Source organism: Ambystoma mexicanum, chromosome 7p, assembly GCF_040938575.1.
Source record: "Ambystoma mexicanum isolate Mex_15411 chromosome 7p, UKY_AmexF1_1, whole genome shotgun sequence".
Taxonomy (NCBI): domain Eukaryota; kingdom Metazoa; phylum Chordata; class Amphibia; order Caudata; family Ambystomatidae; genus Ambystoma; species Ambystoma mexicanum.
Window position 1 is genome coordinate 91,588,991 of NC_090939.1, and position 27,617 is coordinate 91,616,607.

A 27,617-nucleotide genomic window follows, 5' to 3' on the forward strand; every position below is an offset into this window, starting at 1 on the left:
CGGGCCGGTCTTCATCCACGCCAAGGCCGTGGCTTAAGACCTTGATCAGCTCTTCCTCTGAAGCCGAATCTACGACGACGCCCTGCCCCCCCTTTTTCTTCCCCGCCGGGGATTTCACGGGGGTCCTATCGATGGGCACAAAAGAGGACTCCCTCCGAGGTGGCAGGGAGACTCTGACCCCCGAGGTCGCCACCACTGGTGTAGCCTCCACAGGCTGAGCCAGGGCCGCCGCGACAGTATCGATAGAGGGCTTGGCCGGATGGATTAAGGCCTTCACCACCTTAGGTGCGCTCACCGCCTTATCCTTGAGGGGGGGGGACACTGCCTCGCTCCCCCTCCGATGGGGCCTTCGAGCTCGACCGGGGCCTCTCCAGGAGCTTCGCCGGGTGCTCGCCCTTCCTCTTACCCGACCCAGAGCGTTGGCTCGTGGCTGAAGGTGCCGGGGAGGGTGCGCCCTGCCTGGCGCCCGTAGAGCCCGACCGTTCGGCGCTCGTGGTGCCAGCGGACTCGCGGTGCTTGGCCTTGTGTTGGACCCCCGTCGCCGGGACGTCCTCAAAGGTCTTAGAAGACCGCTCAGATTTCTTCCTCTTCTTCTCACCTGACGGGCTCTTCCCTTCCAGCCAGTTGGCGAGGCGTTGGTGGCGGTCCTTCATGGTCCGCTCCGACATATTGCCGCAAAACGCACAGTCCTTCTCCACGTGCGTCTTGTCCTCATGTAAGCAGTAGAGACAAAAGGAGTGTTCGTCCTCCTTAAAGATGTTCTGCAGCTGGCATCCAAGGCAGACCCTGAACAGCTTTCCGGGCGTCGAGCTTCCCTTCTCCTGGGCCATGTCCGGGCCTGAGAAGCTTCTGGAGTCCTCCAAACGTAGCTCGACAAAATCTTCACCCTTGAGGGGCGCAGACAAATCCGACACGGGTCCCCGTTGATCGGATGGAGAGTCGGTGGAGCTTGAGGCTCTTTTGACCGGAAAAAACGAAGTTTTGAGATAAAAACGTGAAAAAAATAGCACTAACGCTCGAGAGCAATAGCACGAGGATCCCAACACATGAACGTGCGGTAAAAATCTGAAGATGGCTGCCAGAGGCGGTGCTTAGGTAGAGGGCAGTCATTGGCTGTGGTCAGTATGACGCAGAGACCAGTGATTGGTTATTACTACGAAAGACAGATCAGAAACGAAACTGATACTGGTTTTTTCTTTACCGAGGATTCCCAGCCTGACGACGGGGAATATTCATGAGCATGTGAATCCATGCCAGACCCCATGCTGGAGAAGCATAGTTCCAGCCAAGTGATACATGGCGGCAGCTACACAGATGCATAGTCAAAATCAATAAACAAATAGATGGCATCAGCCACAAGTTACATGGTGGCAGCTTCATATTAATGCAGGGTCAAACTCAACAGCCAAGAGCATGGTGCCAGTCCCATGTTGCAAGACGGCATGTACATACAGATGGTAAGTTAAGGTCAACAAGCAAGAACATGGTGATAACCTCATGGTACAGGGCAGCGGCAACATATATGTGAAGTGACTTCAGTGGGGGCACCCAAAATGACACAGCCAGCCAGTGGAGGGGGTGGGGGGGAAGTCATACGGACACACAGACATCCAGCGGAGGGGGGGGTCATATGGACCCATCCCCAGCAGAGGGGGCGGGGGGTCAAAAAGACACACAGCCAGCCAGGGGAGGAGTACCGTGGTGGACAGGGATAGACGGGGCCTTTGTCGTGGGCCTTAAACATCAAGGGCCGGCTCCCGCCTCCTGGTTGTCGCGATTGGCCTGTCAAGGCAGCCAATGGAAGGGGGAGTCAGGCCCAACAAAGAAGAAGCAAGCCTGCAGTGGTGTGGTCCGGCCATCTTTAAAGGCCAAAACCGCAATGTAAAAATAAAGGCAGTGCAGCAATATGGTCCTTATTCTTCTTAATTATCGGAAGCGTGGGCGGACCCACGCAGGCGCTTCCCGCAATATGGTCCAAAAACCCAGTAAATGGGTTAATTCCGCCAGGAATGCGCTCTGGTTCCGAAAGTACATGGAGCAGCACTTCAATTTCGAATTTAGCAGGGCCGGATTGGCCCCTCGGCCTTTCGGCCTGTGGCCGGGTAAAAATCGTCCCTGGAGTGTGGGGGCTGGTTTCTGGTCATGCCTGCGCCGGTTTGGAGAAAAAAAAATGAAAATAAAAGTATTTGTTTTTCACATTTTTTCTTTCTTTTTCAAAAACCCTTTCATCCTTCTTAGGTCGATAAATGAGTAGCAACACAGGTTGGGTGATCTTGTATGCATATTTGTTCTATTAAAAAAAAAAAAAAGGGCTTTAGCGTAAGTGCTATACAATAACATTATCATTTGGCCTTGGACGTCTGCTTGGATTCACTGTAATTTAGTGTACTTAGGAAAAATGCTATTTGATGCCACTTCCCGTTGTGTCAAGGGTTGAAAAGTCGTGTTTCATCACTTCCCGGGATGCCACTTTGGGGTGGGGTCAAATGACATCACTTCGGGTGATGTCATCACAGGTCAAGGGTCATGAGGCGAGGGGTGAGCCACTTTTTTGAGGCGTGGGGTGGGCAACTTTTCTTGGGTGACCGGGCCTATTTCTTGTCCCAGTCCGACCCTGGAACGTAGGTGTAAATTTCAGAAAAAGCGCACACCGGCATGGTAAGCCACAAGAATGTCAGAACTTACCCCAGTATGCTGCAACTGCCCACAGAATAGGCTTCAAAAGCTGGGCGACTAGATGGGGGAGCAGAAAGTCGGGCTCCAAGGATGGAGAGAAAGCAGGAATGAAGCCAAGCTGCACTGATTGTCAGCCACTTCTGACTCCCCAGGCTAAGACTTCAGACCACAATCACTTAATACATCACTTTCGATTAATCCAACGTCCTAGGCTCCTAAATATCTGTGGTTAACTGCAGTCAACTGCCTGTAATGCGGATTCTTGGGAGACTGCTGCTTTTCAATTCTCACAGTGTCAGACGGCCAGAAACGCTCTTCCTCTCCCCGGGAGCACTGCACACTAGGTAAGCACTGCAGTCAACTGCCTGCAACCATTCCAGGTTTTGAAAACTATCTCCTGCAACGGCACTGCAATGAGAATACACAGCGTGTCCTTAGAGTGGCAGCAGTGGTGGGGTGATAAATCCCAAATGTCATGTCACCATAGTGGCAGCTTACCAAAACTAGCCCTAATTTCCTTGTAAATACAAAACGAAACAAGCTCCCAAAATGCAAATTACTTTAGCTATTTTAAACAATATATCATTTTATTTGGATGATGCATGTTAACTTTCCCATTCAAAGATGGCCGCTAGTTTTGCTTGGTTTCCAGAGAACTTCCTAAGAGACAGTCATCCAAGATGGCTGCTTCCATGGAAGAGCTAAAAAATCTCAGTTCCGAGGGGTGGGATTAGCCATAGGGATTGCATTGGCTAGACCAGGGAATGGGAAGGGTTACAACCGTTTATCCCTCCTCATATCTATCTCCATTGGAAAAGCACTACAGACCCTCATTCAAAACCCATATTTGAAGCTCTTATGTTAATGACAATAGTTTTGGCTTCAGTGCCACCTAATAGCCCAAACTAAAAAGGGACATGGATTGCATGCTTCGGCTGCCCCTTCGTCGCTGATGTGGATGTCTTCGACTACGCCTATGGGCACCACATTGACTACTACGGTGCCAAGAAAGCCTTAGTCAGCAGCTTCATCTAAGCACTCTTCAGAGAAGCAAAGCTTGTTCACGACTACAGTTCCTCCGTCTACACAATCCTTATCACGGCCCAAGTCCTCTTCTTTTTTAAAAAAAATGTTTTTATTATTGCACACAGATGAGTCTTACACACATTTGTTGAGAATACCAAACATTACAACATATGAGGTTACATTTTTTGTCAATCCGAGTCTTCGGTTTCTGTTTCGTCTGACAGGTATTGTTTATATCTAGCCCATATGTTCCTGGGTCTGGAAGTGAGTTGTACTGAGTTTATATACAGTTCCTCAGTGTCATTTGTCCATATCATGTGTTTTTCCTAGTCTGCTTTAGTAGGTGGTGTGCTATTCTTCCATTTCAGCAATATTGCCCTCTTGGCTATCAGCAGGCTCAAATTTAGAAGTTCCCGCCATGTCTTTTTCATCTTTCCTACGGCCCGCAGGAGGCATAGCTGTGGAGACCACTCGATGGGTTGGTCGGCCATTTCGTCCAATGTTGTGCAAATCCCTGCCCAGTATTCATTTAGTTTTGTGCATGCCCACAACATGTGGTAAATTCCTGCATCTTCGGAGTGACATCCCGGCATGAACCCTCTGTTGTGGGGAAGATGCTCTTGATCTTCGCAGGGATGTAGTGTATTCTGTGGACTATCTTATAATGTATAAGTTTATATCTGGCAGGCATTGCAGGATATATGTCTGGTCAAGGTGCATATCTGTAGCCAATGGTGGTCGTCAATACGTTGCCCCAAGTCTTGTTCCCACTTAGCTTTGGCTTTGTGCTCTGGCATGGGGCGAGTTTGAGGAATAGTTTTATATAATGTGGACGCCGTGATTTTCCCTGCCCTTTCGGTGAACAGGTACCCCAATCCCAGATTTATCTCTGGCTCTACCGGTACAGTAGGCCATACGCTCCTAATTGATGCTTTGATGCAATGTATTGCAGTTTGTATTTGGGTGAGTCTTCCACTATGGCTCTTTGTGTTTCCCAGGTCACAAAACGTTTTTCTGGAAACAACTGACCCAATTGAGCAATTCCCCTGGCGCTCCAATGTGTTGCTGCCTCCTTGTCTAGGGTTAGGAAGTATATGTGGGTCTGCCCAAATCGGCATGCTACGGTGGTACAGCTTGTCTATGCCGTATATATCGGTAATGTTGGCCCAGGCTGTGTACGTCACCTGCTTTGGGTCGATGGAATTATAATGCTTGGGACGAGGCTTTGTCATGTAATGGAGCAGTATGGCGGGTCACGGTGTGTGATGCCCATGTGGTGTGTTCTCAGGGTTCAGAAAGCTAGAGGCCCAATGGGCGGCCTAGTGTGCCTGCGCAGCTAAAAAATATAGTTCAAAATCCGGTGCCGCTAGTCCGCCTTGCGTATATGGAGCCGTCAGCATCTCCCAACTTAATCTGGGGTGCCCTCACCATGTGAATGCAATGCATGCACTTTTTATTTTTGTGAATACTCGTCCAAGCCACACCGGTACTGTATTGAATAGGTAGAAAAGTTTTGGGAGAATTATTTTGATGAGGGCGATGCTTCCCATAATTGAAATAGGTAGGGTGCTCCATCGTGCCATTTTCACACACAGGGCATCGGCTAGTGTGTCATAATTTAGCGCGCATGTTAGCTGGGCTGTCCCAGCAACGTATGTTCCTAGGTACTGAATGTGAATAGGGCTCCAACTGAGTCTGAAGATCATGAGGTGCCACTGTAGTTTTTGTGAGTGAGAATTTCAGATTTATTGGCATTGAGTTTTAAGCCAGAGAAGCCCCCAAAGTTTTTGACCTACCGAGCGTGCGATCTGGATTTTTCAAATACAACAGTATGCCGTCAGCATATAGAGTAATGATGTCCAATTTACCTTCTAGCCTCAATCCATATGTACTGTAGCGGGTTCCAAGTATGTCCTTCAATAGCTCTATTACTAGTGCATATAAGAGCAGTGACAGTGGGAAGCCCTGTCGGGTGTCCCCCCCAGGAGTTCCAGTGTGTCTGACAGTGCCATTGATACTTATCCTGGCATAGGGGCGCGTGTACAGTATTTTGATCCATTTTATGAAGTTAGGACCAAATCCGTAATTTTGGAGAACTCTAAATAAAAAGGGCCAGTATACTGTGTCGAATACTTTTTGCATGTCTAGGGACACTGCCACTCCTTGAGTGTCTTCGGGTATTGTTGCCAAGATCTTGTGACAACATCTAACATTCGTTGCTGTGGACCTACCTGCAACAAATCCGAAGCCTGGTCTTCATGGACCATGTAGGGCATCAGCGGGGTGAGCCGGGTTGCTAATATTTTTGCAAAGATTTTAGCATCAGTGTTTATTAGTGACAGTGGCCTATATGAGCCGCACTCATCTGTGGGTTTTCTGGGTTTAAGCAGCAGCGTGATAACCGACTCTTTGGTGGTGTTGGGTAGTTCCCCTTTTTCTAGGGCCTCTGTCCATAGTGCATGCAGCTAAGGTACGAGAATTGGGCTGAATTCTTTATTGAATTCCGCCCCCAGGACATCTGTACCAGGTGCTTTCCCGCTGGGGAGTGCTTTTATGTCTTCTGTTATCTCAGCTTCAGTAATTGGGTTTTCAAAGGTTTCCCTTGTGACATCTGCTAGCAGTGTCGTTGGTATACTGGAGAGGTACTGATCTATTTCTTCTTCGGTTGCCTCGGTCCGAGGGGAATATAACCGCCTGTAAAAGTCATAGAATGCCCCTTTAATCTCAGTATTGTCGATGGTTACTTTTCCATTTGTTAATTTTATACATGGGATGGTGGTCAGTCCCCGTTCAGTTCACACCACTCTAGCTAGAAGCCTCTCCGGGCGCTCGCCCTCACCGTACCGTTGCGCTGCTGCGGGTTTATCAAAGTATCGGATTTCTCGTTCCGCTGCTTCTCTAAATTCGTCTAATTTGATTTTAATCTCCAATCGTAGTTGTGATGTTGGGGATTGTACATACGGAGATTGTTTATTAGCAATCTCCGTTTCTAGGCACGCAAGGCTTCTACGTATGTCTTTGAGAACTCCGAACTCAGTGGACATTGCGTTGCCCCGATGCAGACATTAAATGCCTGCCATAGTATAGCTTGACTGGTAACAGAGCCCTCATTTATGTCAAAGTATTCCTGTATGTGTTGAGCTAATGCCGTTCTATAGACCAGATCTTGAAAGGCAGCTGATTTAAATCTCCATGGTGGTCTGCTTATTTTTATCTCAGGGATTCTTAACGTTAACTGTGTTGGTGAGTGGTCCGAGTATGTTCTGGGGGTAGATATGAGCGGTGGTAACCCAAACTAGTGCTTCACTGGCGACTAGCCATAGGTCTATTCTGGAGTGCATGTCATGCACGGTGGAGTAGTACGTATATTCCTTTTTGGCGGGATGCATGGATCGCCATGCGTCTCTCAGGTCTAAGTCAGCCATGTGGGGGAGTATCATTTGGGCGGACTTGGAGAGTGCCCTTGGCTGATTCGATGGGCGGTCTAGCTGCACGTCTAAAATAGTATTTAGATCACCTCCACATAGCAGATGGGCCGTTGGGTTTGCAAGTTTTCCAAATAGCGAGGAATAGAAGTCTGGGTCTTCTAGATTCGGGCCGTATATATTAAGAAGTACTACCGCTCTATCGTGATGGGTGCCATGGACCAGAACATATCTTCCCCCAGGGTCACACTCTGAACTGAAACAGGTGAACGGAAGATTTTTATGTACGAGGGTCGCTGCCCCCCTAGCCCGACTGGAGTAAGTCGTGTAGTGTTGATGTGTTCCCCAATTCGGGGCCAGCAGTCCAGCATGTTGATGTCCTAAATGCGTTTCCTGTAGAAAGATTATCTTGGGGCCTTGTCTGTTAATGTACGCTAATATTTTCCTTTTCTTGACACGGGTTCCTAGTCCCCGAACATTCCAGCTCAACATTTTGATATCCTCGTTGCTTGCGTTAACCATCCCCTTGACATGGGTAGAATTGCGTGTGCCATGTTCTATTCCCGTTGTGCTATCGGCCGTGATCATGCACATCATTTGTGCGCTTTTTTGTAGTATTGAACTTCTCTTCAGAAAACTGTGCCCCAACAACCATGCCTTGTGAACCTCCCCCTCCCTCATAGTTCCCCGAATTTCAACTATGCTCACATGTCCCTCCCTTCCCCAACCGTTAACTTATAGTGCACCTGCTACAGGGGGTCTGCAGCGACATCCTGGGCCGCAAAAGCTTACGTCCTTTCTTAGTGTAGCCAGTTCCGTGTTGTTACTCTCACTCATTTAGATAGTAAAGGGAGGTCTTCATTCTTGCCCTATATAGACCACTTCGGGTGTGCCCTTTCAACAAAGCCACCCCGGGGGGCAGGGGAGGGGGGGCTCCGTATCACTCCATGGTTCGTGATGCTAGTGCTGCCACCATTGCAAAGTGTCTTCTTTTAGTATCATTTTTTCTTCAGGGATCCTGTACTGCTCCTAGAGGAGGAGTTGGTACTGGGAAGTTTGCCGCCTCTTCTGGAAATGTGAAGTAGGTTTTGTTCTGAGGTTGTATTTTTTAGCCTGGCCGGGTATAGCATGGAATAGGGGTAGGACGTTCGCGCAGTAGTTTTTTTACACCAGTGAATAGGTGCCGTTCTTGTTGCACTGCCAGCTTGAAGTCTAGGAAAATGCGTATGATATTAGCTTCCCATCTCAGTTCTTGATTTTCTCTGGCGGTTTTCAGCACTAGGTCTATGTCCCTATAAGTCATCAAGCATGCTATAATGGGCCTTGGATATGCTCCGGGCTTAGGTTTTGGTGCAAGGGATCTGTGCGCCCGCTCCACAATGAACATGGGTGACCACCCGGGATCCCCTAGAGGGTTGCGCAGAAGAGTCTCCACCGCATGGGTCCCCTCAGGGCCTCCTCCAGCACGCCGACTATACAGATGTTGTTCCGTCTCGACCTGGCTTCCAAGTCCTCGCATTTAGTTTTTATCGTTCCCAATTCTATTGCCATCGTTGAAACTGTGGACTTCAGTGCCTCCAGCGCATCTTCTGTGCCGGAAATCCATGTTTCTGCTTCTGTAATTCTTGGTGTGGTCTTATCTAGTTGCGTTTTAATGGAGGCGACGTTGGCTGTTATCCTGTCCAGTTTTTCATTAAGTGCTGAGAACCCTTGTTGCATGGCCAGGAAGACTGCTTGTGGGTCCATCATGGAGGCGGGCGCATCAGGTTGTGTTTGGGGAGATGTTTCCTGAGACATCATGGGCTCTATATCTCTTCTTGTCATCGTATATTTTTTTATGGCTCCTTTCCCTTTCTTGGGTCCGAAGCTCTTGGGTATTGTATCCGGTACCTCCGAGCGGAGGTTACTATTGGTTTTACTTTGGATCAGTTTTTTGCATTGCGGCAAGGCTGTGATGTTCTCAGTAGCTCTCGTAGCATGTGGTGGACTTGGGTCGTGACCACCCGCTGCGATTGTTCGTGGGAGTTCGCTATATAGTTTGTGGTCCCATCTACCGCTTCTGTCTGTCGTTTTCCAGCGATTGTACTTCTGGCTCTGTTATGTTGCAACCAGTAAGTGAATGATTTTTAGATTCCGTGGTGATCTGGGTTTGTGCCTGTCATGTGCACTTCGGCTAAGGTGCTGCTGGACTTTGCGAGGTGGGCTTGATGGGCATGCAGGACGCTAGTATCTTGTGATCAGAGCGGTGGTGAGGTCTGCCCCCCGGTGTTTTGTCCTTGAACCCAGTGATCTGCCCGGATAATGTAACTACCCTCACCTGTTTGAGGTGACACAGAGGGTGTGATGCCCTTTTGTTGCTTGCAGTGTTGTATACCGCTTAGTAGTGGGGGTTACCTCAGGCTGACTTTGGGTGTGTTCACTCCGCTGTTTGAGGAGGGTTCTCACCCCCTTTCGGGGTATGCCGCACTGCTCTTCTGCTACCCTGTATGTGTCGACTCTCTCATAAGTGGTTCTTTGCGCCCCTCACTGCGCTACATTGGCTGCCCATTGGAGAGAGGGGTTGTGTTCCCTTGATTTAATATGTTCTGGGATCATCCTCCAATGGGTCTTCCTTTCTGGTATGGCCGGTAGCAGGTTACATGCAGACTCTCAATTTCTTGTTATTGGGGTGGCAGAAATGAGTTTTCCACGGTATGGCCAGGCCTGTGGATACTGGGGCAGTGGGCCGCTGTGGCTGCCGTGGCGTTGTGTAGTTATGCCGCAGGCTCTCAGTTGTCCCGGGGGTGCCCAGTCCCAGCGCTGGTGGGGGCTCCGAAGGTTGGCCGTATGCAGAGCGGCTTATTGATTTATGAGGCTGCAACTTCAGTGACACTAAAGGCCGCGGGACCGGTGGCGCACGCGTCCTCGATGGAGGAGCGAGTCCCCCCCCGCAGTCCCCTCCGCAGTCCCCTCCGCCGCCGGTCCCATCAATGTGGTAGGGGAAGGACGGCCCATCGGGTGGGGGAGGCAGCCAGGCCCGGATGATCTGACCGCCACTGATCTCACTGCGCCTGCGGTTCCCCACCTTCTTACCGTCCGCCTTGTAGGTTCGGGGGCCCCCTGCTCCTCCGCCACTCCTGTGATGTTGGTGTAGTTGGGGTCAGCAGGCGATCAACGGGAACCGGAGCGCCCGCGACCCTCCATGCGCCAGCAGGCCTCGCAACTCAGCCGCGCGGCCCTCCCTTCGTCATGCTGCTGGGCTCCTCTTTCTGATCCGCGGCTTGCACGGCAAGGTGTCTCCCGCTGCCCGTGTAGTAATTTCTCCACTAGTTATCGCCAGATTGGAGCAGGCAATTGTGCTGAAACTCAAAATGTTTCATGGAGCAGGTGGTGCACTTCAAGCGAATATTGTGCGGAACCGGCTCTTTTTAAGCACTTTTATCAGTGATGCAGCCCAGGGTGCCTGGAGAGCCTACACAGAAGCGTCCATCTCTCCACGCAGGCAACAGCGCCCCCCCGCGGCCCAAGTCCTCTTCGACGGCGACCATCATTAGGTTGGCAATAAAAATCCATTACATCTGACCAGTCAACCACCTCGTCTATGGTCAAATCATCTAGGTCCACTATGCCAACTGCCTCATTGTCATCTAGACCTACTCAGTCACCAAGCACATCATCCATGACGCCTGCTCAAAGGCCCTTGGTTTCCTCTTTTCCAAAGGGAGTTGATGTGGACAGAGATGTCCCATCAGCATGGTCTTACCTCCCCAGGCCAACTTGTGCTCAGCCACTGTTTTCACTTGCTCCATTGCACTGCCTACAGTCCCCTGTCCGACCATGGCCCCTCCAGAAGAACTACTACAGCAGGGTGCCAATTTGGACAGGGATGCACCGGAGGAAATATTCTCAGATGACAAGGAGGGTGCCGTGCCTTCTCTTGCAGACATGCTGCCACAGCCTCCACTAAAGCAAGGTCCTTCTCTACCTAAGCAAGATCCTCCTCAACCTTCTCCAATCGCACCTGTCCAAGTGGACATAGCTTCCAGGCCTCCTCAGGCTTCTGCGCCCTCGGGTTCAAGGGACATGTCTAAGGACATCTTGTCCATTCTACAGACACCACTTTTGGAGCTCTAACAGTGGCTTCCAGTTCCACAGTTGCCTTCTCCAGCACAGCCCCACATATTTCCTGCAAAAGGTTTGGTTCCTCCACCACCCTCCAAGCCCCCTACAGTCGCTCCCACAGATACAAACACCGACGACTATCCAACTGACAGTTCTCCACACAATCACTCTACAGATGAGTTTGAGGATCTGGTGCCAAATGACGGTGAGCCAGCAGATCTACCTCCAAGAGATTTGCCCCTGGACGAGATTAGCTCATTTCATGCTCTCATGTCACAAGCACCAATGCTATTTGAACTCCTCCCAGAGAAGCAGAAAAAGGAGGGATTCCTTTACCAAAGGCGGGAATCCTTCAGAGGGTCAGTAGTTGCTATTCCAGTGCTGGGTGATATTTGGAAAGACTGCCTCCTAGTGATGAGGAACCAGTTCTCAGCACCACCCAAGAAAGCTTGCTTTTAGAAGAAGTACAAGGTCCCAGATTCAGTGCCAAAATGCCTACACACAGCCCTGCCTGGACTCGGTTGTGTCTGCAGCCGCCTGTAGGCGCTCTGCCAATACTGACCCCTAGTAGGGTAACCGCCAGACAAGGAAGGCAAACAACTGTACGTTTTTGAAAAGAGGGACTGTCGCAACGACCATCAAGACGGCTAACTTGTTGGCAATGGTCTCCCACTACAACCGGGAACTCTGGTTCAAGATGGGGACAATCCTAGATTTTCTTCCCAACAAGCGTGATGAGGCACGTACACTGCTGTATTAGGGAGAAGCAGCATCGGATCATGCCATCTCTATTGCTGTGCACATTGTGGATACAGGATTCTGCCAAATGGGCAACGGTACAGTGTTTTGCTGTGAAGGTTGGCTTTAGGCCACCAATTTCTATCTGGATGTTCAGTCCAAGGTTGTCGACGTGCCTTTTGATGGCATCTATCAATTTGGAAAGAATGTTGAGCAGACCCTGCAGGCCATCAAGGCCAACAGGGCCAAGATGGCTCGTTCACCGAGTACTCTGCTACATTGTCGCCAGTCCTTTCACTCAGAAAAATCAAGGTTTGAAGATTTTTATGGACAGTAGGAGAAACTATAATCCCTCAGACATCCCACACCAGCACCACCCAAGAGGGCTACTAGGGAAGATCCCAGTCCCATCGAGGAAACTGTCAACACAGTTTCCTCCAGAAGTCAAGTGCCGAAGCAGGCCTGACCAGGCCCTAGCCCCCACCCCCAACTTCAACATGCCAGTAGGGGGACGCCTTGCCAACTTTGTCGCACAGTGGAAATCCATCACCACCGACAAATGGGTGCTGTCCATCATTCAACAGGGCCATACCCTGGAGTTTATTGGGCCACTCCCCTCTATTCCTCCCATCCCAAAGGTGAAAAAACACCTATCCCTGCTGCTACACGAGGTGCCATCCCTCCTAGAAAAAGGGTTAATCAAGGTTGCACTAGGGCCCCTGAGGTCCACCGGCGTATACGCCATATACTTTCCGGTGTAGAATTTAAAAAAAAAAAAAAAAAATCAGGAGGTTGCAGACCCATACTAGACCTCAGAAGGCTCAACAAGTTCAAGTCTCAAATGTTTTAATGGTGATGCTGCAACACATCTTGGACTAGCTGAAAGAAGGATTTCCCCTCTCTAGACCAAAATGGTGCACACTTTTTCCATATCCCAATTCATCAGCGTCACAGGCCTTTTTTGTCAGATTCATGTTCACAGGAAAACACTACCAATTCAAGGCCCTGTTGTTCGGGTTAAAATCAGCATCACAGGTGTTCACCAACTGCCTGGCCACAGTAGCAACCCACCTCCGGCGCTCAGGCATTCACGTTTACCCGGATTTGGACGACTGGTTGGTGGTGCTCACCTCATTGCTTCCACTAGCGATGCAACACAACAATCACTGGGGTTCTTGGTGAACTTTGCAAAGTCCTGCTTAAATCCTGCTTAGAACTCGTTCTTGGGCTCACGCCTGAACACTTTTGCGTATTTTGCCACACCTTCAGAGGAGAGGTTGAATACTATCCTGAACAAGGTCTGGCAGCTATTACACCTACCAATGGATTCAGTCAGCTCTCTCAAATCTCTCCTGCGATGTAAGCCCTCATCAATCCCAGTGATCCCACACTGCAGACTCAGAATGAGACCCCTTCAGGAGTTCTTCGATGCCTGTTGGCAACAAATATCAGGGTCTTGGGAGGACACACTTCACTGCACGGCCTCCTTTTGAAACACCCCTCCTTTGGTGGAGTCGTTGTCTCAACCTTACTCAGGGACCCCCTTTCCACCTTCTGGTATACAATGACCACAGAGGCCACCCTAGAAGGGTAGGGAGCTCACACGGCAGAGGTCCACGCCAGAGGCCGGTGGTTGCCCGAAGAAAAAGGCCTACACATCAATGTTCTGGAGCAGAGGGCAGTGTTCTGGTCCCCGAAGTCCTTCAAGCCACAATTGCAGAACCCACTGGTTCGCGTCTTCACGAACACCACCACCACCACCATCATCATTTTCTATATTCACAAGAAAAGGGGGGGCACTCTCTAATTCAGTCTGCAGAGGTGCAGGCGCTGTGGACATGGGCGCTGGCGCACAGCATGTTCCTAATTCCCTTCCATCTGCCTGGAATTCACAATACTACATAGTAGATTTGCTCAGCAGGGAACTCTGGTCCTGCAGGGAATGGGAACTTCACCAAGGCCAAGTCCTGTCTCTTCTTCGAGTGGGGTCATCTTGAGACTGACCTGTTTGCTACAGTGATCAACAAGAAATGTACCAGGTTTGCAAGCAGGTTTCCCCAAGGGGAGATCATGGGGGACACATTCTCCTTCCCATGGTAAGGACTGTCCCTTTACACCTTTCACCGATCCCTCTGCTACCTCGAGTTCTCTGTACACTCAAAACTGCTGCACAATGATCCTTGTGGCGCTAGCCTGGCCGCAGAAAATGTGGTCCTCAAACCTGCTTCACCTGCCAGTGGCTCCCTGCATCAGGTTGCCCCCGCTCTAGACCTTCTCTTCAGACACAGCGGGTCCATCCTGCACCACAACCCAGCGTTCCTTCAACTTGACGGCCTGGCTCCTGCAGCCCTAGAATTCAGAAACATCTTGGCCAGGGCAAGAGCACCGTCTGCATTGTCCTGCAACAGAATCAAGTGGAAACGTTTTACGATATAGTGTGCAACTGAACACCTAGAGACGTTGCATGTTTAGGCTGCAGATGTCTTGCCATACCTCCAGTCTTTGGCAAATTCTGGTTTAGCACACTCTTCTATCAAGATATATTTAGCAGCCATTTCGCACTAAATGGGTGCCTCAGATAAGCCTTCCCTTTGGTCACACAGGTTGGTGAAAGATGTCCTCAAAGACTGTTTTGGCCCTGTCCGAGTCCCATGCTCCAGCTTTGGACCTCACGTGGTCCTCTTGAATCCAATGGGCCCTCCTTTCGAGCCTCCTTATTTATCTATTTCTTACGTGGTGTAGCCCATAGGCATCAGGGCGCGGAGACAGATCGAAACAGGGGAATATATAGAAATCTCTAGAGGAGGCTGGCCTAAGAGTAAGAAAGTCTTTAGTGCTTTTTTAAATGCTGGCAGGCTCTTTTCCAGCATTGGTATATTTCATGGATTCATATGCAATGCTTCCTCCTACCCCTCTCGGGATCTTCTTAGTTCTTACTGCCACATTACGTGCACTGCCAAATCTGAAGATGGCCACCAGGGGTGGAGCTAAGGGGACCGGTCTAATTGGCTGTGGGCAATAGGACTCAAAATGGGCGGGAATGTCCCCCTCTCCCTTTAAAATATGGTGGTTGCGGGTGTCCCCCGCAGGTTTAATGGGTTAATATGGCTGCAAAAACATGGCTCCATTCTTGTATGCCAATATTTCTGCAGGGATATTAACACATGGAACCGTTCCTCAAGGGCTGGAAATAGTTCTGTGTAGGTTACCTCGATGTATACCAGCGTTTTTACTAGACTGGACATCATGAAGTTGGCACATTGATTACTGACAAGATCGAAAGACTGTAGAGTGCTAGAGGAGTTTTTTCAATAGAACATTTGGTTGAATTAATGATGGTGTCATTCTTTAAAACGTACACAAATTAATATTTCCTTTTGAATTTTAGCACTTCAAAAACATTTATAGAGTTAGGGCAAGCAATGCATTGGCATTCTGAAAATCTAATCAAGAACTTGTGAATGCCAACTAATTGTCATGCCCTGGCTGGTAGAACACCAAGGGAGCTGCTGAGCCTGCAAACCCTTGTGATTGTCCCGCATACAACAGGTTTCATTATCTTGCCCGGGAGAAAGCAGAAATGGATAAAATGACAAATCGGACCCTCATCAGTTTATCGAGATGTGCAAGGAGAGTAATTTCATTGCTACCCTAAATCAGATGCGCATTCCCCTTGTTATTACTCTTTCCTTGAGGCAATGCCGATACCAGAACCATTCTGCAAATTGCCTGGAAATGTGACGTCTCCAGAAGACAAATTCTCTTTCCCAAGTAACTGGATTTCTTGGCCGAGATGTCTAACAGTAATGAAGTTCTCGTTCATTTTCTAAAATCAGTTGCCTCAAGGAGAGGTTGGGAGTCTTTCTTGGGTTCCTTTACACCATGCAGCCAGATTTATTTTACTCTACACCAATTACTACCTCATCTCCAACTTTTTCCAACTAAGCCTACATCTAGAGGTTTTAAAAGTATACTATTTCAAACCTTCCCAAAAAAATGGACAAACTGTTGTACTTTTTCTTTCAACAGCTGGGGCTCATTGTCAGATACTGCCAGTTTTATTACCTGTTCATTCTGAGACCAGAGTGTGGAGAGTTGACAAAATGTCCAGAGAAACATCTCTTGGCAATGGGTCTCTCTGAGCTTCAGGTGTCAAGATTGGTGCATGAGGCCAGGGGCTCATGGGGTGAGCAAACTGAAGTGGTTGCGCATGCCACGGTGCAGGCTGTGGGTGCAGGCCAACGCCACCCTCCACAGGGTGTGGGCCAACGTCTTCAAGTACTTCTTCCTCCTCTGGCAGGATGGAAGTAGCAGAGACAAGGGCTGGAAACATGGATCTGGGAGGCACCACAGGAGTGTCAGGTAGCTGAGGGGCCCTTGTGCGCTTGGGTAGAATCTGGAGGTTTGTCCCCCTCTGCTGGATCCTCTCAGAAAGGTTCCTAGCACAGGCACACCTGGAGAAGGTAGTGTGGGCGGAACAGACCCAGCTGGGACCGACGGAGGCCTTGGAGGCAATGCTACCCTTGATATAGGTGTTTCGACCGTGAAGATGGTGCCTGCGGTCATAGACAGGCCTGTCGATGTGACAAACTGGCACTGATGGCCTGGCGGATTGTGTCGTCAATGAGGAAGGCTATTTTGACAATGGTCTTCGTGTCGTTGATGAAGAAGATTCTTAGCTGTCATTGACGATGATGGGGTTCCCTTCACTAGGATGCTGCGGCTGTGGTGTTCATCAGTGAGTAACTTCAGAGCATGTAAAAACTTCTCCTTTTTAGGTACCTTCCCCTTGGAAGTGTTCAAGGATCTCAACCTCTTGCCAGAGGGAGTACAATCTTTGGGCCTGCCAGCCCTGGCAGAGCCATGCCAGGGCACAGATGCTGAGTCAGAGGCTTTACCTTCCTACAGCCATGAGACCAGTCTCTGATGGCGATCCTTCCTCGTCTTATTTGAGAAAGACGAGCAGATGGGGAGTCCCTCCACATGGTGGTCTGGGTGCAGTCAGTAAATGCACTTCTGGTGGCGGTCTTCGATAAAGATGTTCTTCTGACTGCATCTTGAACAGGCCTTCAAGAGGCTCTTCTTCTCGGCCTCTGACATGGCGCGTGAACTAGGCTCAAAGCTTGGTCTGCGGCCTCACATGAGGTAACGATCCGATAGAGGGTGGGATCGAGAACAGCAACAGATCCTTGCTGCCAACAAGTCACAACAGTGGGTGGTTGAAGAAATAAGATAAATAGGAATATAATCAAGAAAATGAGGAGCGAAAGTAGAGGACTAGCAACACGAAAACATGCAGTAAAAATATGAAGATGGCCACCAGCACTGGAGCTAAATTGGACGAGTGTCATTGGTTGTGGCAGTATGACGCAAAGTGACAGCAATAGGCTGGCTATACAAGCGACAATGCCGCTTAAAGCTAAACTGTTTTATTTTACAGAGGATTCCCAGCTCGATGACTGGGAATACTCATAGCATGTGAATCCATGCAAGACCCCATGCTGGAGAAATGGTGACACTACGCTGCTCAGTACCGCGTAATAAAGCCTCCATCTCAGCCTTACTCGCACCCATCAATTCATTGCATTTTCTGCTTGGTATTTGTTCATTTCCCCTTCTGCTGTATCCTGTTCATGGATTGTTATAATTTTATTGTTCAATCCCATTCATTTTTGTAAAGCAAGTAAAAGCAAACAAGTTATCTAAATTGCAGTCAAATGATGACGCGCTTTTCAGCTTGCATGTTATGTTCTTTGAGCTGTGCACATTCTTTACGTAGACAACAAAAATGTATGCTAAAATGTAAAAGGCCAAGTTGCTAAGGCAACGCCTTATTACTGCGCCAGAAAAAGATCTTGGAAACCAAAGAGTTTTCTACTGTGGAAGTTTTTATTGTTAAATTTTGTGTGTCGCCCTATAGATTACACGTGTTTCGGCGTACCGCCTTTCTCAAATCAGGGCATGTCTGAGTTTGTAAAATCAAATGTGATAATAGCAATTGCATAATCACCAAGCACCATCACCCATTTTGGCAAACAGATTAAAACGTTCAAAATACATTGAAAATAAACACAAAAGGTGTGATTGAAATAAGCATATCATGGAAATAACATTGCACAATTCACATTTTCACGTGTGTATATTCCCATTTTAGGTTTAAGTTCACAGAGAAAAAGGGGTGGGGAATGGGGGAGGATAAAGAGGTAAGGAGAAATCAAACAGAGAGAAAGGTAAGTAACTCAATTAATTAATTTCTATTTTTAGCTATTTTGACCGTAAAAAAGAAAGCTTTCTTACCCGAATATTGCTTATTTCTAAGGTCAGATGAAACTGTCATAACTGGGATCAATCCCAACTAAGGGGTAAGGGGGAAGGAAGACAAAGGTAATTGTATTTAGGTTTTTTAGTAATACCGTAATCAAGTCATGTCTAGCGTTGCATCTAAAGCGCATGGTTTAGACCGTAATTAAAGTCTGTCATTTGGCCGCAATGCTTGGCAGACTTGCAGAGGCATTATTGGAACTTGCAAGTAAATACGTTGACTGACAGATTTTTGACACATTTTTAATGCAGCCGTGCAATTACCGTATTCTTATAGCAAATGCCGGCTTTATAAAGCATGTGGGTGCTTAATTAAACTCATGTTTTCCCTGTCATTGAAAGCCGTAGTTAAAAGATCTACCGTGACATAACTAAAACACGTTTGAAGCGTGTTTTTCAAAACGTGCTTGTGCTACAATTCGAGTAGACACTTCCACCATCACCCTGGTGTGCATTCATGTGCTTTAATAGTCGCATCGTGTTGTGGTTGGTCCTGTGAGCGGGTGGGCTTTAAGGACCCCAGGGCTTACCTCCAAATTAACGTTCTCGCGTCCCGCTTCTCCGGCGAAATGTGGTTGTTGCCTCTGCTTGTTGCTATGCAATAAGGGAATGAGTGACACCTAAAGTCCTTTGGCTATGTCCGTAGTGAAGAAAAGATACTCAGGGTACGCAAGCAGCCATATTTGAAGGTGCTACGACGTATGTATCTACCTGAGAAGAAATGATATTTGTGATTACACTGTCGGGATAGCAGGCAGTGTGGCCCTTGTAAATGTTTTGTTGTGTGTGGCAGTCGCATATTACTGATATAGAGTTGAACGCCCGCACGTAAGCACAACAAATAAATCAGGCTGTGTTCAAAATTAATTGGCTTCTCCATAAAGAATCGAGAGGCTTATTAAGTCCTCTTTGAATTGAAAAACCAGAGTGGAACGGTTGCATGATGAGGGCCTATATCTATTAAGCAAACGGATTAGCATGCTTAGTGCTCTAGTGTTTATCCTTGTAATTTTAAGTGATGCATTGTGGGAGTCGTAGTTAGCATGAGTAATGCTACTTACTGAGAAATGTTCGAGTTTACTTGAAAATCTCATGTTAGTCCCCTGATAAGGTTCTAGTGGTCTCATTATGTTAGTAAAATGCTCATGACAATTACTGCTAGCATTTGGCGTAAAATGATCATAATGCATAATCAAACATAATCAAGAGACAAGAGACTGTATACATTTAGTAATTGCTACACAATCTTCAGTTCCTGATTACAGGAAGTACGACATCTCATTGTCTGTGTTTAGACCGATATGCTGTAGGTGCAAATGATGGGCCCCTGTTAAGTACGTTAGTTTGGTCCTCCGTAAGTTCTAGGCTAGATAAGTTTGTAACCAAATTGTTTATTTTGTCTTCTTGGCCGCTTCCCTGGCTGCCGCCCTGGTTAGTCTTAGATGATCTTCTAGTGCATCAGGGTTCCTGGAGTCTACCTGACCCCCTCCTTCCTCTCCTCCTGGTAAAGGTTATGTCTTGTCTAGTAGATTCAGTGTTTGAAAACGGACTTGCTTCAAGGGCTGTGTCCTGTTGCCTTTTTTATATCTCCTGATCTGGTTGAGGAAGCCTTCCCAGGTAGATACGTACGTCGTAGCACCTTCCAATATGGCTGCTCGAGTACCCTGAGTATCTTTCCTTCACTACGGACATAGACAAAGGACTTTAGGTGTCGCTCATTCCCTTATTGCATAGCAACAAGCAGAGGCAACAACCACATTTCGCTGGAGAAGCGAGGACGTTAATTTGGAGGTAAGCCCTGGGGTCCTTAAAGCCCTCCCGCTCACAGGACCAACCACAACACGATGCGACTATTAAAGCACATGAATGCACACCAGGGTGATGGTGGAAGTGTCTACTCGAATTGTAGCACAACAAGCACGTTTTGAAAAACACACTTCAAACGTGTTTTAGTTATGTCACGGTAGATCTTTTAACTATGGCTTTCAATGACAGAGAAAACATGAGTTTAATTAAGCACCCAGATGCTTTATAAAGCCGGCATTTGCTATAAGAATACGATAATTGCACGGCTGCATTAAAAATTTGTCAAACAACGTATTTACTTGCACGTTCCAATAATGCCTCTGCAAGTCTGCCAAGCATTGCGGCCAAATGACAGACTTTAATTACGGTCTAAACCATGCGCTTTAGATGCAACGCTAGACTTGACTTGATTACGGTATTACTAAAAAACCTAAATACAATTATCTTTGTCTTCCTTCCCCCTTACCCCTCAGTTGGGATTGATCCCAGTTATGACAGATTCATCTGACCTTAGAAATAAGCAATATTCGGGTAAGAAAGCTTTCTTTTTTACGGTCAAAATAGCTAAAAATAAAAATTAATTAATTGAGAGTTACTTACCTTTCTCCCTGTTTGATTTCTCCTTACCTCTTTATCCTCCCTCATTCCCCACCCCTTTTTCTCTGTGAACTTAAACCTAAAATGGGAATATACACACGTGAAAATGTGAATTGTGCAATGTTATTTCCATGATATGCTTATTTCAATCACACCTTTTGTGTTTATCTTCAATGTATTTTGAACGTTTTAATCTGTTTGCCAAAATGGGTGATGGTGCTTGGTGATTATGCAATTGCTATTATCACATTTGATTTTACAAACTCAGACATGCCCTGATTTGAGAAAGGCGGTACGCCGAAACACGTGTAATCTGTAGGGCGACACACAAAATTTAACAATAAAAACTTCCACAGTATAAAACTCTTTGGTTTCCAAGATCTTTTTCTGGCGCAGTAATAAGGCGTTGCCTTAGCAACTTGGTCTTTCATTATACAAGCGGAGTTAAGGAACTCTAAGTCTCCGCTCTAATGGCACACCAATGCGACAGCTTGAAAATTTGCAAGTAATTAGGTCGCGGGGGTCACAAGGTGATATCAACCCAAAAGTTCCTTCGCAAGCTTTAAAATGTAAAAGGCATTAGCACTATGTACTGGGTGCTCGGCCAATCAGACACCTCCAAAAGCAGGCGTTATGTGGACAGCCAATGCACTGTCCACATAGAGAAACCAGGAAGCTGCGCAACCAGTGCCATAATGCCCCATGTCATCTAGATTGGCTCCCCCACTTCGAAAATAAAAGTTCTGCAGAACTTTTTATACAAAATTAAACTTACCCCGAGAATTTGCTCTCTGTAGTCCGTTCTCTGTGTTGTTTAGGTCAGCAGCCTAATCAACACTTACAATTGACTACAAAACGGAAGAACGGCATTCCTTTTTTCCCCTTAAAATTAAGTCTTAGAGCCAAAGTCTTAAAATCGTAGGTACCAATAGTGATCAAATGCCAGGGTGTAAGGGTGGCGGCACCACACAGGCTTTGCTAAGGACTGTGGTTTGTGACCTGAAGAAAGGTTATTACCTAGAGAGATGTCCCTCCTTGCAAAAAATATTGTTTTTATAAAAGCAAGCATGCATTTGGTCTTACAAAGATAGAATTAAACACTACCGAGAAGCAAACGGGAAAAGACATTGAAGATCAAACATGCTCTCCTCCATAAAACGTGATACATTAGCAATGGGCTGCTTGACATATGAAAACGTACAAGACATTTGATGGAACTATAGCCAAGTTATAATTTTACAATTGGAACAAAGCATTTTCACTCAGAAACCCTGACCTGTCCCAATCTCAGTATGGTTGGTGAAAAACTTGTAGTTTAGAACATACCTGAAATGTGGGGAAACTTTGGCAAAACTGATGACTCCTTTGATCATGTAGGTGGAGAGGTCAGCCAGATGAGGCAGCATGCAGAAGATCTTCGAGTCTTCCTGATCTTCTGTGATCGGTGTCCTGAGAGAGAGTTTGTGGCCAACAGGCGTCCTCACACCATCTCCAATGCTAGTCATCTTAGGGCCCACAGGGCTGCTGCTGCTGCTTCCGTTACTGGCCAGAACATAGCTGCTGTCAACACACTCCTCAAAACTGTCCCAGGAACTGCAGGAGCCGCAGGGATTGCGCCTAATTGGCTAAAATGGGAAAATGCAGAAAGAGAGCAAGACGGGACATTGTTAATTGGCGACCATGATGGAAGCGGAATCTGACGCAACGACCAGCACTCAAATACCAGTTTGTGAACGCTGGCTTCTGACTTTGGTTATTTTGTTTAAAGGTCTTTTTTTCTTATGGGTGGGGTTGTCCCATAACAGTCCTTTACACTTTCCCACCCACCGCATTCCCTACGGTCTTTTTTTCACCCCTTTAACTCTTTCAGAAAATAGGTTTTTAGGATCAACCTTACTCACTAGATTTTATTCATGAACACATTTTTCAAGCACTGTGTGATGAATCTGTTGATCTCATCGCTCCTGTCCCGGGAATAGCCTCTACCCATGTGGCTTGGGGGCAGAAACCGCTACCTGAACCTGCAGGCGGCTATATGAGGGAGGATCATGTGGGGGAGGGGACCCTCGTGGGGGGCGGAGGGAGTTGACATCAACAGATGAGACAAGAAATCCCCTTTTCCTTATAAGGATACTCCTTCCATTCCCCATGCCTTAATGGCAAATTGTCATGGCTCCCTTCAACCACCCATGGAAGCTACTGAGAATACCATTACATATTCTGTACATAAGTTACCAATAACTGATTACCATTTCCATACATGTGAAAGTACTGCAACGAGAAAGCTGAATGAAGTAATGAGGATCAGCAAAGGCAAGAAGCTCCAGATGCGCTGTAATGATTGCGAGCGCATAATAGGTGCCGGAACATTTAAAAACGCTAACCAATTTACGGGAGAGAGCCACTGCTTGGGGATGTTTTGCCTGCTCAGTGTTGACCCAGAGACCGCCGAGCCAAAAAGTCTGTAGCCAGCCGGCTCAGGAAAAAAGCAGAAGACGGAGGACTGCGAAAGCCGGTTTGCTGTGTAAAGACCGTGGGAGGAAGGAGAGAAGAGACTTCCTCGTGGACAGCGGAACCTGGAAGCAGCATCAAAGCTGCCGGAAGACACTGAAAAGCTCAGGAGATAAGCAGGTGCTGGGAAGGACCTGGAAGCCGCTGCATAAAGCTGGTGAGCCTGCTAGGTGGAGAGGGAGGCCAAGCCGATTCCCGCAGAAGAGGCTCAGGAGGGAAGCGGGTGCTGCGATGGTCATGGAAGCCGCCGAGCCTGTGAGGTGAAGACGGCACACCATGCTGCTTCCCTTTTACCACAGAGGAACACAAGAATGCAGCGAAAAGCCGGCGAGTCCTGTAGTGGTGAACTGGGACAGCGGGGCGCTTTGGCAACGCTTCCAAAGAAGGATAAAGAAAAATTGGACAAAAAAGAGGGAATATGTGACCCGATATTCTCAGAAAAAGACTAATATAATGAATGCGATAAATACACCAGTTTTCCAATGTGTAAAGCCCTGGCAGAAGAGTATACCAGGCATAGTCAAGTTTACAAGGGTGTAAAACAAGTCAAGTTAAGTTTCCACGTGTATTAAAGCATGTCACATAAGAAAGCCCTGGTAGGAGAGTATACCAGATAAAGTCAAGTTGGCAAGAGAATAAAGCGACTTACATGAGGAAGTCCTGGTAGGAGATGACACCAGGCAAAATGAAGACTGAGAAATTGTTATAATAATTGTTATGAAATTGTTATAATAAAGAACCTGCAGGGGAGTACATCAGATATTCCTATGAAATTGGGACTAACAGCCACGTTTCTTTTTTGATCAGAGAATTCCAAGGAAGATTCATATCCTTAGGAGTTTAAAATATTGTGAAGAGAAAACCTGGGCAAGGGAGCCATCCCCTGAAACTGCACTGTATCCATTGAGAACCTTTGTGTTGGAGCTATGCGCCTTTCCTTTTTAAGAGTTCTGCGCTTTCAAGGTCAAAGACATCCTTTTCACATTAACAGTTTCCTTTTAGAATGTGCGGGCCAGAATAGTATTTCGGACACAGGACATTTTTGCTTTTGACATCTTGACAACTGGCAGACCCTTCGTTTTGGTTGGGAAACACCTCCATAGGGACAGCAAGGCATTTTCCAACACCCTTTTATTTTGAATAAATGTTTATAGCTAAAACGATAAGCTCTCCGTCTGCATCTCATTCTTGGCTCCTCACAACTGCTAACACACTATTCAGGACACCCCAAGAAAGGGTTTCCAACATCAATAGATATTAATCAATCCCTAACTGACCAACTCGATCAATCCCAAGAATCACCTGCTCTGAGAAACCCGAGGATATCCTCACCCCTACTCCACTTGGATCCTCTTCTCAAATGGCCAGGGAAAGGCCATCGCTCTTGGATCCTAACCCTGGGGGTGGAGATGCGAGGGAGGACATCCACAGGAGAGACATGGTATCCCCTTTGCCAATTGAAAACCAACATCACCCTCCCCCTTCCTTTATATTCTATTGTAAACCCAGTCCCCTCAATTCCTCTCATTCATTTCACTATAGTACTAGGATGAAGAAGAGGAGAACAGGAGTTATATACACACCAATATGTCCTTTCACCATTCCAATACTGAGATGAGCAAGAGACCTATAGACTGGTCTAAGGGCCAGGCATGTCCAGAATGCTGCACTAATTATGGTCAGCCAATTGAGCCTAAAGACTCAAACCTGAAACCTTTTAAACAGTTGCAGGTGTATAAAATGTGGAGTCGGAGAGAACACAGTGAGACCAGCAGGGAGGCCTGCACACCGAGAAATCCTGTGGAATACGAGGGAGCCAAGGGTGGCTCCATCAGGGAAACCAGTACGCCAGGGAGAACCGAAATAAACTGTGGTGCCAGGCCCACGAGAGGCAGTGCGAATGCCACAGTGTTGGGAGCCTCGTAGGTCTGTGCCTGAATCAAAAGCTGTGGGCCGGAGAAGAGATCCAGTTGCAAGTCACCGGCAGGGTCCCTGGGATGCAAGCGGAGATGCCGGAGACCCACAGAGAGAGAAACAAACTGCAAGCAGGGCGCGAAAGAATTGTATGCGGAGCCGATCAGGAGGTGGCAGCCGCCCAGGGGAGACGTGGGAGACCGGTTAGTGAGGAAACGGGATCACTCGAACTGGGGTGCTCCTGAGGCCGTTACGTGGCGAAAAGGGAATGCTGAATGAACAAAAATTAAGATGCAAGACACAGTGAACCAAAGTACTGGAAACTATTGAATACATAACAGAAGGAGAGCTTTTGGTGAGCATATGAAATCTTTGAATAAACCAATGTGCAAACGACAAGTTGGCGTGAAAAATGAATATCATATATTGCAAGTTAATAGAGAATCTGATGTTTTCTTTGGTTCATGTGGCCTTACCAAACGATACGTGTTCAAATTAATTGAATCTTGGGCCAATATAGTATCTGTACATAATGATTTTGAATGAATAGAAAAGAATGGAACATTGCAAAGTAGTTTGAAAGCAATGTCGTGAAGGGAAAAGCACCACAAAGTGAACTGAATAATTGAACGCATAGAGGCAGAGTCCAGAGACTGGCGAACAGTGAAACACACTGTGGCAAAGCCAAAAGGCTGACAGAGAGCCAAGTGAGTGTGAACCAGAACAAAGGTGCAGCTACAGAAGAACCTGTGTGGGCAAGCATGCCCAGGGTGACCGATTGCGGGACTTGTGATGAGTGGACCGACAAACTGCCCCTAGACCAGGTGTACCCAATCTGTGAAAGCCAAAGAAATATACAGGAAAGTAATGACAAGTGCCTGTTACGCTCATCTGGTATCCACAGGGGCGCCACACGATACTGGTTGGAGGTCTAAGCGCTATCCCGGACCCCTCTCTGCTTGGTTATGTGCCAGATGTTGGGTAGCACCTATAACAGGAGAATGGAGGGTTAAGATACTAGTTCTGTGATGGGTGGACTCCCACCTCCCTCTGGTCCAAATCACCTCCCTTGGGGTTATTGCTCACCTTAGGTTTTTGTGCGTTGAACTCTCCGTCCTGCGTCTCTGTGCAGGGGCGCGTGGTTGGTGCGGGCGTTCCGTGGACCTAGTTGCTTCACTGGTCCGTGTGCCCTTATGTCGGGTCCAGACCGGCTGTGCCTCCGACTCTGCTGTCTTCCAGGTGAGTTATAATGTCTTTTCTGTCTTTATTCTGTCTCTGTTTCCCTCCGAGTCTTACTCCACTACACGGTTCCCCAACAATGTCTTTGTTTTCACAGGGATGGTTGTGATCTTGGAGTTGCTGTGCCGATGGCGAAGACCACGGTGAGTTATTGATGCACGGAGTGCTGCGCTGTTTATTGGTGTTAATTGCTAACCTGTGTTCTCTTCTTTGTACAGGTTGCGGTGATGTTCCGGAGTGATGAGCGATCGAAGCGCTGCTTGCCCAGGTAAGTGCGTTGTTAATGCTGTCCTTGTTCCTTCTCCCTTGCAGGTTGCAGTGAGACCCGGAGATGGGCGAGGTAAGAGAAGCGCAGGATGGATTCAAGGCCGGTTACTTCAAAGGTTAAGTGTTCTTGCTAGCTAATGCTGTTCTTGTTCTTCCAGGTTATTAATGGAATCCAGATCTAGGGCTTCAGGATGGGGCCACCGGAGAAGCAGATGAGCAGGAGCTGGACACAGTGAGCGTTACGCTGCAGGAGTGCAGAATAACTCGAAGCGTGTTCTGCTGTTTGGGTGTGGTTTAAATAGCCCAGGTAAAGTAGTTCCAGGCCAAGAAGTTCCAGGCAAAGCCACACCCAAAACACTAGACCACATGGCTTGGTTCTAAAGAACTGAGCTGTGTAATAGGTTTCCATGTTGGATTAAGGTCCAAAACTGGTATTGCTTTATTCCTGATAATGAGACCGACATCTATGTTTCCGATGGAGTTTTAAGGCCCTTGGGGCCAGTGTGAAGGGCTTTAGCCCCACTGCTGCCAGGGGGCTGTTATACCTCGGGTGGTCAGGGGCATGGATCGTGACAGTGCCTGACAGATTGTTGAAGTAAGGCAGATGAAAGTAATCTGCATGAACTGTCAAGAGGTATAAAGTTAACCTGGAACTGGTTCTGAATATTGAGAGACTGACCTTAAGTGCAAGTTGGCAAGCTGAGCAAGCTAGTGTCTAGGAAGATGAGAATCCAGAGACTCATTTTTGGGAACTGTGTTGCTTTCTTGGGGAAGGGAACCTCGCGATTCCGTTTTGAGACTTTTTGGAATAGTTGTGAACTTGGGGAAGGAGAGCTGGAAAGAACGCTGAGGGCTGGAAGAAGCTCAGCACATATTTGGAACACTATTTCTTTGGTTGCTGACTGACATCCCTACACACAGTTTAGCTTCAGATATGAGATTAAGTATAGGTTTTGGACACAGACAAACTTAAATTATCCTCCTGACTCAAGACTA

The 27,617-nt window shown here is 47.6% G+C and overlaps 1 protein-coding gene across 1 annotated transcript in view; it reads right to left on the reverse strand.

The window, feature by feature from the left end:
* NR1I2 (nuclear receptor subfamily 1 group I member 2) overlaps positions 1 to 27,617 on the reverse strand; it is an 812,250-nt gene that overhangs the window by 187,932 nt on the left and 596,701 nt on the right. The window contains exon 5 of the mRNA XM_069635851.1: positions 22,017 to 22,315. Coding sequence (XP_069491952.1) covers positions 22,017 to 22,315 — 299 coding nt within the window. The remainder of the gene's footprint in view (positions 1 to 22,016; positions 22,316 to 27,617) is intronic.